This window comes from Gobio gobio, assembly GCF_949357685.1.
Source record: "Gobio gobio genome assembly, chromosome: 15".
NCBI classification, from domain to species: domain Eukaryota; kingdom Metazoa; phylum Chordata; class Actinopteri; order Cypriniformes; family Gobionidae; genus Gobio; species Gobio gobio.
Genome location: NC_137108.1, coordinates 22,874,526 through 22,887,565, shown reverse-complemented (window position 1 = coordinate 22,887,565; position 13,040 = coordinate 22,874,526). Strand labels below are relative to the sequence as shown.

At 38.6% G+C, this 13,040-nt stretch overlaps 2 protein-coding genes across 2 annotated transcripts in view; one reads left to right on the top strand and one right to left on the bottom strand.

Annotated features, from left to right (window-relative positions):
- The first annotated feature begins 424 nt into the window (after positions 1-424).
- On the top strand, positions 425-12,048 carry polr3c (polymerase (RNA) III (DNA directed) polypeptide C). The gene is made up of 15 exons (XM_079836945.1): positions 425-555; positions 3,718-3,864; positions 3,975-4,239; positions 5,101-5,304; positions 6,249-6,331; positions 6,423-6,524; positions 6,715-6,807; positions 6,911-6,991; positions 7,083-7,134; positions 7,704-7,764; positions 7,839-7,989; positions 11,017-11,118; positions 11,198-11,247; positions 11,337-11,486; positions 11,590-12,048. The coding sequence occupies exons 2-15, from the start codon at positions 3,718-3,720 to the stop codon at positions 11,669-11,671; spliced, it is 1,623 nt and encodes a 540-aa protein (XP_079693071.1). The 5' UTR covers positions 425-555; the 3' UTR covers positions 11,672-12,048.
- itga10 (integrin, alpha 10) overlaps positions 11,908-13,040 on the bottom strand; it is a 58,101-nt gene continuing 56,968 nt past the window's right edge. The window contains exon 31 of the mRNA XM_079836944.1: positions 11,908-12,978. Coding sequence (XP_079693070.1) covers positions 12,922-12,978 — 57 coding nt within the window. The 3' untranslated portion in view covers positions 11,908-12,921. The remainder of the gene's footprint in view (positions 12,979-13,040) is intronic.

Below are 13,040 nucleotides of genomic sequence, written 5' to 3'. Positions count from 1 at the left end.
GATTCATTTACCGAGTCGATTCACTCCCGCTGTTCGTTTAGATGAACTATTAAACATCCTTACGGAGGCAGTGAAATGTGCCCCAGGCAGGGCTTTATTTCAGAAACAATGTAAACTTAAGTAAACGTAAAATAAAGAGAGTGATTAATGTTCAGTAATTAATATTGCAAATTAAATTAAACAATCCATAATATACTTGATGAAACAAAAGTGTACCGTTTCCTACACAACAGTGTCTCAATATGTATCCTTTTCTAGCGAAATAAATATTTTTAAACACTGCTGTATTGTGTTAACGTTTCCAAAATATCATTCATCTAACTGTTTTACTTTCAAAATAAACTTTTACAGTCGAGTGATTCACTTTCGGTTCTTCTGAATCATTAAAAAGAATCGGTTCATAGTAACGATTTGTTCACTAATCACTTGAGCAGAGCACCACATGATCATACCACGGAAATCCGTCAGTGCTGATCACTACACACCGCCTGAACAACACATGTGAGAATAAACTCATCTCAACTTTAAAAACGTCCAGCTACATACTTTGTTGAGGTAGGTTCATTTTTGTGTATGTGCATGATTGTGTTTTTTGTGCATTATTAGGCTACGATATTTTTTTAAATGAATTGTACAAAGGCCATTCAGCAACTAACTTAATCTTGTCTTAGTTTGTGTAATGCGTAATGCGTCTCACTCATCAACATAAATATGATTATTCCTCTATGTTGTTAATTGGATGCTCTTTTATTGCTTTCAGTATGCCGCTTTTAGCTACAGCATGCATACAACATGAAGTCTACTTGACATGTCTACTACATTAATGTCCACTTATGGTCAGACTACTGTTCCTGACTAAATGTTAATGTGTTTGTGGTATATATGTACATACCTGTAAAAATGTTTAAAATAATTTATATGTTGCAAGAATATATCATGTTTATCTTTTAGGATTATATAGTAGTAGTAGCTGTAGTATAGTATTTTGGTTTAAACCAAGGTATGTGTGTTATTATTCAGGCACTGAATGACTGATTTGAAGTTAGTTATAAAATGAACCACAAAGTAACACATTGTTAACATATAATAAAAAGGTGGCAGGTCTATCATTTTGCATTTACACTTCAAGACTTAATGTACAGATCATTTGACATACTGAATCAGTTTGATTTGTTCCGTCCATTGCTATCATTGTCCAATCAATCACGCATTTATCCTAAATATGGTTGTCAATCCAGAAACTTACAATGTGTTGTTATAAGAATGAAACATATATATTATATACAAAAAGCCAGCAAAAGCTGCGAAAACTTCCGTTATAATCAATGAAGCTATCTATGTTGCTGTGCAAGGAATCCCTTATTGAAATGAAAGGATTTGCGATCATGCACAACTCATGCTGAACAAAACCAGCAGTGTTTTGAGTGGATTCTAATTTAAATGCATCTGATTGGCCATTGCGTTCACACGATCAACAGATATGTCTGGTATTGGCTATAAAGCTCAACGCTGCAAAAACGCGTAAATAGAAACCTTTGACACTCTTCACAGAGCGCTTATACAAACACTCACAGTAGGCTTGCTACGATAGTCGGTGTTGCCGGTGTTACCGGTGTCCACACTCAACACCGGTACATCACTTGCCCACCGTGGCACCGCCCACCGTCTTTGATTTTTTTATAGTAATAAAATAATTTAGTTCAGTTAGAGAACAGACAATACAAATAAAAACTGAACGTATCTGCTTAATAAAGCAGGATCCGACCGTGAGTCTCGGCAGCGGCAGGAGTCATTCATCAGATTTAAGAGTGAGGAGCTGACTGATGATAGCGGAAGATTTGGTTTCAAAGCGAAACGTAAAAGCGCCTATTTAAGGGAGTTTGTCATTTGTTTTGTTGTTGTGTTTTTCATTAAAAATAATAGGCCAATGAACCCACAATTCAAGCAACCTGCAGCCGAATTGGCGCTAATTCAAAACTGAAAGTAAAATGTGCACGGCCGCACAGAGCGCGCATTGTTTACTTTCGCCTTGCTCCGCAGTGCGAGCCTCCGTGCATTTTTTTGCCGCGCGCACCCTCGCGCTCGTGTGGGCGCGTCGAGTATAAACAAGGGGACGAACTGTTATTCATTCATGGCGTGCATCTCAATCATAGACTGATCAATGCTTGATCAGTGCCCTACTGAACTAGGGAACTGATTGAGACGCACCCATGGCCTCACAGAGCGCGCATTTACAGACGAGCTGTCATTCACGGTGTGTGCGCACCGGCGCGTTTTCAGTTCAGAGCGGTCGTGTGCATGTTACTTTAGATTTAAAAGCCTCCGCCGGTGATACCGGTATTACCGGTGTTGTCACACATCAATTAACCGGTGGGAAAATTTCCTCACCGTCACATCCCTAACTCACAGGAACGTTTTAAAGCAACCGACATGGGTATCAGATTTAGCGGGTACCGGTACTGCAGAACGGCAGGTGTTACATTAAATGATCTGATCAAATACATTTTTGGCGGGATTTAACGCTGTAAAATATAAAACTTGAACTTATAGTCTGTTTATATTTATAAAAAACAATATATTTTTAATTTATTGTAAAATATTCAGCTGTTTTGGCCAAGGTTTCTAACCAACTGCGATGATATGCTACCACTAAAAATACAGTTCTACACTATTGTCAAGTCCAGCAAAATTCTGGTTCAAATGCAACATGACATCATGACTTTGCGTAAACATACACGCCACTTTCTAAAGCCAAATGGCGTGTTATCTGTACGCATTTTGAGCTATCCGCGTGTATGTCTACGCCGTGTGATTCCGCATGTATGTGTACGCCGAAACGAACCATCATCTCCGCGTGTATGTCTACGGCGTGTGATTCTGCGTTTATGTCTACGCCGTGTGATTCCGCGTGAATGTAAACCCTAAACAAACTAAATTGTTTTTTTGAAAATGTTAAAATGCAGAATGTTTCTTGTGATGGGTAGGTTTAGGGGCAGTGAGTGTGTGTGTGTGTGTGATGGGTAGGTTTAGGGGTAGGGGCAGTGTAGGGGGATAGAATGAAACGGCGTTGATAAACACGCTAAAAAGCGATTATGCGTCTTGATAGCACGCCAAAATGGCATATGAATTGGCGTGTCTTACATACGCCATTTCATGAGATCAGTCTGTCAAATGTTTATAAAGCCATACATCATAACAGTACACACATTAGCCCATTTCACACAGCAATACCGGTAAATTACCGTAAAATTACCTGAATGACTTTACCGGTAAATACGCAATTATGCTGTTCACACAAGCAACGGCATTCTGGCTTTTTACCAGTAAGAGACCGTTCACACATCAGCAATAAAATACCGGTAAATTAATTATGTGATGTCAGTCATCGGAAATTATTTTTAAACGTTGCGCCATTGTCCTCATCCTCCCGCATGAGGAGAAGCGCTTAAGTTTCACTATCTGTTCAACTTGACAACATCTTTTTGACGTCTGAGTAACAGACATAACAGATGATCAAACAGAGCTCTTAAAAACATGAGGCGCGCGTAATAGTATACAACTGCAGAGCCACAATGCTGATGATTTGTTCCTTTTTTGAAAAGGTCCTGTTCACACAGGATCTGTTACCAGTAATTTACCAGTTAAGACTATGTGTGAAAGGGGCTATTATTTCATCAGCTGTGTTTAGTGATTTGGCTGTTTCTCTCTTTCCTGAAGATGACAACAGAAGAGGTGCGTTTGTGTGGGCTGCTACTGCAGGAGCACTTTGGAGATGTGGTGGAGAAAGTGGGCACTCATCTCATCCGCAGTGGTGTTCTGAACTTGCGAGCTCTTGCCCACGAGACCAAACTTGCTCTTGACCTGGTAATATCTTCTACTTAGGTGTCTCTGTTATCACATACCATTCTTCACTATCTGGTTCTGGATTCTCTCTGTCTGGCTCTTTTCTCTTTAACACACACTCCTCCTGCTAGGTCAAGAAATCTCTGTGTGTACTGGTGCAGCATGGAATGTGTACATTTGGTCCTGGGCGTCGTGGTCCAGCGGGACCTGTGGAATATCGCATCAGCTGTGAGCGCATCATACACATGCTTCGTTATCCACGCTACATCTACACTGCCAAGAGTCTTTATGGGGACACAGGCGAGCTCATTGTTGAGGAGATACTGCAGAGAGGCCAGATGACTATGAGCAGCACAGTCAAGACTGTAGCAGACAGGCTGACTCACAATATGCCAGGTAAGAACACAAGCAGACGTGTGGGCGGGATTAAGCATATCAGTTACTATGCTCTGTGAAGCAGGGGAATCTCAAGAGAAGCCAGGTTAACACTGGTATATTTTTCTGCTGATATGAAAAAAAACTACTATATGCCTTTCCTCACTGACGTTCTAAGTTGTTCCAAGCGTTTCTAAGGATGCTGATTTTTAGACTGGGACTGAGATGGCGAATGGGAACATGGTTTGCGTAACATTAGCAGCACATTATTAGCTGCTTGATAATGTAGTCAGGCAAAAGGCTAATCATATTAATTACCATTATGTGTCCGACAGTGTAAAGAGCGATACCATTGCATTGTGCAGCATTTACTACAGTAAAGTTGACAGAGTAGATTTTTGAACTGGTGTGAGTGAGAGGAGGCGGGGATCATTTGCATATTCATGGATCCACGTACACTAAATGAAGCAAGGGTGTAGAGTTACAATCAAGCTATTTTAAGGCATGAAGTGGAAAAAAACAGGGGAAAAAAACGTTTAAATTTATAATTTTGGTGATCAAAGATGAGTTTTAAGGGATAACATTATTGACTACAGGGGAACTTTAATAATCATTATCATTAATACTATATCATAATAATATTTAAATTGGCTGGGTCTCATGAAAATGACACTTGAAAAGTAGATAAAAACCAAAAATACATTCAAAACATTTTTTGGCCACTTCAAAGGGTCTGAGTTTGGATCTTGTAGAATGGACCAGACAAATAGTAAAAGGGTTCATTAAAATTGCATCTGAAACATGTTTCATGCTCAGCCCACCTTCTTGTGTCTTGATTTCCATTTGAAACTTACCTATTTAAACTTTTTTTTTTTGTACCAGAGGGTCAAAGTATGGACTACAGTGAGGTTGTCTCTGCATTTTCCCAGTTGGTGGAGACTCATTTTCTTCAGCGCTGTCCTCCCATGGCCTCAGTTGGATCATCAAACTCAGGAGCGGTTGACATTCCTCCTCCAGCTGTAGCACAGCCCTCTGAACCAGAGAGCCACCCAGATTGCTACAGAGTACCCTATATCAATCTTACTGGTCAGTTACTTCTGTCAAAACACTAATCACACAGTTTTTAGTGGTCAACCCATATGGTGTATACAATGCCAGTCAAATTTTAGCTAATCCATATACACTCACCTAAAGGATTATTAGGAACACCATACTAATACTGTGTTTGGCCCCCTTTCGAATTCTCACAAAACTATTTTCTGCAAGCTTTTCTCGAGGTAAATTTAGATGTCTTTCCAAATAAGGACACTTGGAGACTCCAAAAGGACACCAAATAACCAAATGATATAAGGAGTCCAATTCAAATTCATGCACACCAAACCACCCATGACAAAAAAAAACATTATATAAAAAACTTTTCAGAATTCACAGTGTATAGTCTGCACAGTGCAACAGCAAAGAGCTTGTTTACATTTTGGACAAGTCAAGTTGCGATATCATACAGGACCACATGGAGATGCCTTAAAAAAAACGAAACCAACTGCCCTGACCGGACTGCATATACCTACTACAGTACATGGATCCATTCAGAATTACTAAACACAGCAACATACACTTCACAAATCAAAACATAATCCTTAATTAGTGTGGAAATATTAATTTGACATAAATTTGAATGAATTTGCTTACTGGATCATTGGACTGAAAACATGCCTGAGGTAAATTTTATTCTATGTGACATTGTTCACAAGATGTTTTATTTACATCTTTCCGCCGTTGAAACACTGATTGAGCGATTACACGATATATGATACGTTTCAGTAAGTTGTAATGTATCCTTCAACATACCTTCAGATGTTGATTCATGGTTATTCTTTGACTGAGATTATTGCGTTCACTTGCGCACCGCGCTGCCGCTTATTGGAAAATACAATGAGCAAATGTTTTTGTTATTTAGTGTTATTTTCTCAGCTAGAAATATTCAAACACATTGAGACTAAAACTTAAGCGGCTGAATTGTGTTCATCCAGGTAAAGGAAAACGCAGACGCTCAAGTGAGGATGGTGAAGCTGACCAGCGTGCAGCAAAGAAAGCCAAAACAGACAACAATGAAGTATTACGATCGAGATGATGACGACATCACACATTTTCTTTAGTTGGGTTTTTCATGTCTAGTACATCTGTTTCAAACTCTCTTTCTCTAGAGTGGTGATGAAGGGATCTTCTGGCAGGTGAATTTTGAACGCTTTCACTTGCACTTCAGGGATCAGGCCATCATTAATGCTGTTTCCTGTAAACTTGATCAGGTGACTATAAACATCACATCATCTAAGATGTGCTGTGAGATATAATTAGGCTGTGGACTGAATATTCTTTCACTGGTGAATCTGAAACAGAATGTTCTGGATTCTCACATTTAGACTTTCTCCTCGAGGGAAATAATACGTTGGTAGAATGTAGGTCTTTATTGGCTAAATTTCTCTCTCTCCCCTGTAGACTAGCAGTGAGATAGTTCGAACCATGTTACGGATGAGTGAAGTTACAACGACGGCTAACGCTGCTTTCACACAAGCTCTTTCAGCAAACGAGGTAATGGATAAACATGCATGTTTTTGTTTTGTGCGGCACTTACTGAGAAAACCAAATCAGATAAGTGTTCAGGTGTGATCAAAGCCTTATTGTTTTCCATCAGATTTTCCGAGCTCTTCCATCCAATTACAACATCGCCAGGCCAATATTAGACCAATACCTCTCTCTCCTGGTTGACGATCCGGTAAAGCAATGCATACACGAATACACACTCCTTTATATTTGCTATTTATCCAAAGATTAAATTACTTAATTATCTTTGCTTTACCTCCTAGATGGAATTTGTGGGGAAGACAGGTGACAGCGGAGGAGGAATGTATGTCGTCAGTATCCCTTTAAAACACCACCCGAAAGACGAAAGGAAACGTTCCATGTCTAACTGCAAATCATTTTATTATAATTTATTTATTTATTATTTACACTACCATTTAAAAGTTTGGGGTCAGTAAGAAATTCATATTTTTATTCACCAAGGACATATTAACTTGATCAAAATACATTTATATTGTAAAGATTACCATTTCAAATAAATGCTGTTGTCTTTTACTTTCTATTCATCAAGGAATCCTGAAAGCAATGTATCAGTTTCTGCAAAAAATGTGATGTTTTCAACATTGATAATAATAAGAAATGCTTCTTGTGCACCAAATCGGAATCAGAATGATTTCTGAATGATCATTTGACAGATACGTTATTCTAAATTGAAATAATATTTCAAAATATTACTGTTTTACTGTATTTTTATCAAATAAATGCAGCTTTGGTGAGCATCGGAGACATTAAAAAAAAAAAAATCTTACCAACCCTAAACTTTTGAATGGTATATTTCTAATAATCTTCTTACAAAATAGTTGAAAACTTGCAATGGATTGGTTGACCCTTAACCCTGTGGTCAGATCTACACCGTGCACTGGCTAACCTGGCCAGAGCAACCCTGGAGTCTGTGGTCCAAGAGAGGTTAGTAGAGTCAGTGTTTTAGCTTGCTGAAAACGTCTTTTGGTTTTGTTCTAAGATTCTTTGCTTTACATCAGGTTTGGTTCCCGTTCGGCTCGCATCTTTCGTCTGTTACTACGGAAACGGCACCTGGAACAGAAGCAGGTGGAGGATTTTGCCATGATTCCAGCCAAAGAAGCCAAAGACATGCTGTACACTCTCCTGTCTGAGAACCTGGTCCAGCTACAGGTAACATACTCATATGTATTGTTTATATACGGTATATATATATATATATATATATATATATATATATATATATATATATATATATATATATATATATATATATATATAATTCAGTATCATTGTTCTTGTTCAATGTCTGCTTGTCCTTCTGACCCAGTTTACACCTGATATTAAAGTCAGCATTAAATGGGAGTTGCGATAGTATTTTCTTCCCTATTGTGATTATATCCGAGGCCCTGTTTACACCTGGTATTAAAGGGTTAGTTCAGCCAAAAATGAAAATTCTGTCATTAATTACTTACCCTCATGTCGTTCGACACCCGTAAGACCTCTGTTCATCTTCGGAACACAAAGGAAGATATTTTAGTTGAAATCCGATCGCTCAGAAAGGCCTCCATTGGCACAATGCACGGTACACTCTCAAGACCCATAAAAGGTACTAAAGACGTCGTTACAAAGTCCATCACACTACAGTGGTTTTACAATAACTTTATAAAGCGACGAGAATAGTTTTTGTGTGCCAAAAAAACCTAAATAACGACTTATAGTGATGACCAATTTCAAAATAATGCATCATGAAGCTTCAAAGCGTTATGAATCAGCGAGTCGAATCATGATTCGGATCGCGTGTCAAACCGCCAAACTGCTGAATCGACTCACTGATTCATAACGTGATGGGCACACTATACTGTAACAAGCACCGTCTTTCGGATGAGACGTTAAACCGAGGTCCTGACTCTCTGTGGTCATTAAAAATCCCAGGATGTCCTTCGATAAAGAGTAGGGGTGAAACCCCGGCATCCTGGCCAAATTTGCCCATTGGCCTCCTAATCATCCCCATATATATATATATATACGATTGGTATCATCCCTCAGTCTCCTCTCCACCAACCAGCTGGTGTGTGGTGGGCGTACTGGCGCAATATGGCTGCCGTCGCATCATCCAGGTGGATGCTGCACATCGGTGGTGGTTGAGGAGATTCCCCCTTCTATGTAAAAGCGCTTTGAGCGATTGCCTAGAAAAGCGCTATATAAATGTAATAAATTATTATTATAATTATTATTAATTTAGGGTTTTTTTGCGCACAAAAACTATTCTCGTCATTTTATAAAGTTATTGTAGAACCACTGTAATGAGATGGACTTTGTAACGACGTCTTTAGTACCTTTTATGGGTCTTGAGAGTGAACAGTGCATTGTGCCAATGGAGGCCTTTCTGAGTGATCGGATTTCAACTAAAATATCTTCATTTGTGTTCCGAAGATGAACGGAGGTCTTACGGGTGTCGAACGACATGAGGGTAAGTAATTAATGACATCATTTTCATTTTTGGGTGAACTAACCCTTTAAGATGCGTTTTGTTCGATCGGATCAAAAGTAGACGAGGTAGACACATACTTGTTTATACCTAGTATTTGAATCTGTCTCTTTTGTCCACTTTCAACCACTTCTGTCCTGATTTCTTCTTCGAGTCTATGGACAGGTAAATGTATGTACTTTTTCAGATCTTTTAATCTAATGGACGAAATAAGCTTGTGCAATTTACATATGAAGTTTAAAATGTTTACATAAGGAGTAGGGCTGCACAATATATCGAAATATCGCAAATGTACATATCACTATATCGCAATGGCACGCAATATCTGAATGATTTTAACAGGCTACTTCAACATTGTGAAAAGTGTACGTTTTAGGTCGATGCGTATAGCCGAGAATAGACTGGGCACACGACTGTTACTTTTGTGACTTGCTTGACGTTAAAATGAGTTATTAAATGCAATAACTTGCGAAAAACAACTCCTTGCAGTCTCGCGCTGTCTGCTGTCTGACACACACACCGAAACGTGCGCACAAAGGTTGATATAACTATATATTACCAAGTCAAAGAGTTTTGGTATTTAAATATTGGCATTACATGTTTTGTTTGTTTACATTGATGTTAAAATTATATTGTCAGATTTGTGACATAAATGTTTGCTAAAACACTGCTGGTCACTTTCAGAAGTTGTAGCGATGCTTTCTTTTCCCAGAAAGGATGTGAAACACATAAATAGTATCATTCTCAGTTTTTAAATCATTTTTTAAACATAATTTAAATAGATTTTACACACTTCAATCAATATCGTATCGCATATCGAATATCGCATTATTTAACAAGGTATTGCATATCGCATTTTTCTTCAATATCGCACAGCTCTAATAAGAAGAGTATCAGCTTTCGTTTCCTTAAAATCCTTAACACTGCGAAAGCAATCCAGTCGAATGTGTTTTCAACTACCTCTGGAAGTGGTAAAGTGGACAAGCTTGTGATCTGATCGACCTAAACGCATCTTAATACCAGGTGTAAACAGGGCCTGAGTGAAGTGGCTTCTCAAACATAAAAAAATATAGGACAGGACTTGATTTTGTTCACTGGGAATTGATTGGATCGTTGTGGTTGCTGTGATCTCATGTCAAAAGTTTATTTGATGACAGACGTATTTAACGACCAACAGAAGAGCGGATGCGACCATTTTCACCTTCAATGTGCAAGGCTTCCATTGTCAGCAGCTTCCAGTTACTTTAGTTGTACAAAAACAGTCCTTTATAGGGTTAGTTCACCCAAAAATTAAAATTAGCCCATGATTTACTCACCCTAAAGTCACCCTAGGTGCATTCTTTTAGACAAATAAAATCTTTGTTTACATAGTATGTAGCAGGAAAATGGACATTTGCTCACAAATATACTTTTAATTAAAAAATATATATTTTAGCTCAGTGGATGATTGACAGGTGAGTAGGCGGTGCGTCACTGCTGTCTGGGATGCCTCATGACGGATTTGGATTTACACTACAATACAATTTAGTCATGTTTTTCTGACTACCCCCGAAAGTATTTTGAGTGATAACAAAACATTTTGGAAACTGATTACAGCTCTATTGAGCACTGTCCACTTGTGATTGGACCATCTGAGATAAATGTTAGTACCAAGTGTAAACGGGATCATGATCAGGCTTCATATCACTCTTTGTGTATTGCATGTGAAGGAAATTCCAAAAACACCAGACCACGCCCCTTCTCGCACCTTCTACCTGTACACCGTTACTCAGCTGCCCACCGCCAGACTGCTGCTGCAACACTGCTACAAGGTACAGAACTCACATGAGCATCCTTTTTTAATGCTTTTCATAATGTCTTGATATATATTTGTGTGTGGACACCATACAGACAGTTGGAAACCTGATCGAGAGGCGGCTCTATGAGACCAAAGAGAACAAGCAAGTCCCTCCTTTTTTGACAATACAAAACATTTCATCTACGTAGTAGTCTTTGATTATGCCATTAATCTGTTCACTGTTTTTGACAGGCGACTTTTGGAAAAGTCTCAGCGAATTGAGGCCATCCTGGCATCCTTGCAGGCAACAGGGGCGGAGACAGAGCAGCTGACGGAGGTGGAGGAGATGATCACAGCCCCTGAAAGACAGCAGCTCGAGTCCCTGCGACACCACATTAACAAGTACTACACAAACCAATTACTCTCTGTACATGGATCAGAGTCACGTGATTCACGTTCAGCCAATCATTAATCTCATTTCTTCTCTCTGTGCTCATGGCGGCAGGTTGGATTCCAGCGAAAACCAGGTGGATGAGACCATATTTCTTCTGGAATCCTACATTAACTCTACACAGGCCTCTCGCTGAGAGTTATTATACAACTGTAAGCTAGTTCAAGAAGACATACATGTCTACGTTTGTGTGAAATAAAGAAGGGTAGGATAAAAAAAGAGTAGATGGAGCTATTTTGAGATGCTATTTTCAAACAGACGTTTCATTTGCAAAGAGGACTGATTTGTATTTAACAGTATGAGTGTTTTGCGGAGCTGTGAATGCTATTTTATTTGTTTTCAAGGGGAAAAAATAAAGTTGGAATTCTTTTTATAATGGTTTACAATTTATAATTTTTATTTAATAATTTGTCAAAAAAATGAAAAAACAATTTTCAAACCTGTGCATTGACCATGGCGACTGAAACATTGTGATTTCTGTTAAGGAAACAAATTAAATAAACTGATTGATTTAAATTGTGGTGAACGTGATTTCACCAAGTACATGTTCCTGGATCAATATCTTTGTTGATCCGGGAACAACATTCCAATCAACCAGTAAGATTTGAGGGACAAGTTTACAGTTTATGTCAAGTTTAGCCTTAAAACCAAAGTTAGGTGCTTCTGCATCAGTGTTATTCACTGCACATCACACAATACATCATTTTCCTCTGATTTTTGGGATAACTTATGGGTAGGGTAGGATTAGGACACAATTTTCATACAGAAATTTAGTTCCAGGATCAACAAAATATGTTGATCCAGGAATATGTCTGTCTTGGCAAAATCACAGTGACCTTGATATTATACCATGTTTTCAACTTAAATACACATTTCATTATTTTTTACAAATAGTGCATTTGCTTGTTTTCCGGTTCATCAATGCAATGCTGTGAAGCCAGAGAATCTCCCAGATAACCTTTTTTCTTCTCTTTTACGATATGCTGGGATTCATGTGTTTAATTGCCTCAACAGAATCCAAATAAAATGTTAGGTGTGAGACCCTATGACCCGGCAGAGCAAGTGAATAATAAACTCGACTCAACCGCAAGAACTGATACACCCGTCGTTCTCCAAATTTACGCATCCTGCGCCCCTTATGCGTGTTTATGTATTATTTTGGCACATTTGTGTAGTGCTCTCAGCTCCGTCTATAATATTTTACCAGGTTTAAATCCATTCTGCAAATTTCCTCCCAAAATAAGCACACAAAAACAAGTCTAGGTTCCACCTGGACCTGATAATGGATCGTTTGTGGTCCTGGAGCAGAAGTGTCATGTCTCAAAGGGGAAGTAATGGCATATTTCCTTGTTGTAAAGGAAACTCTGTTCAATCTGTGCTGCAGTGTCAGTTGTCATCGTTCTCATCCTCGTCCTTCCTCTGTTTTCTTGTAAAAAACCCCAACTGTGAAGAAACATTCAACACATTGGTTAAGACTGCAGAGTGCTAGTATTTAATATATATAA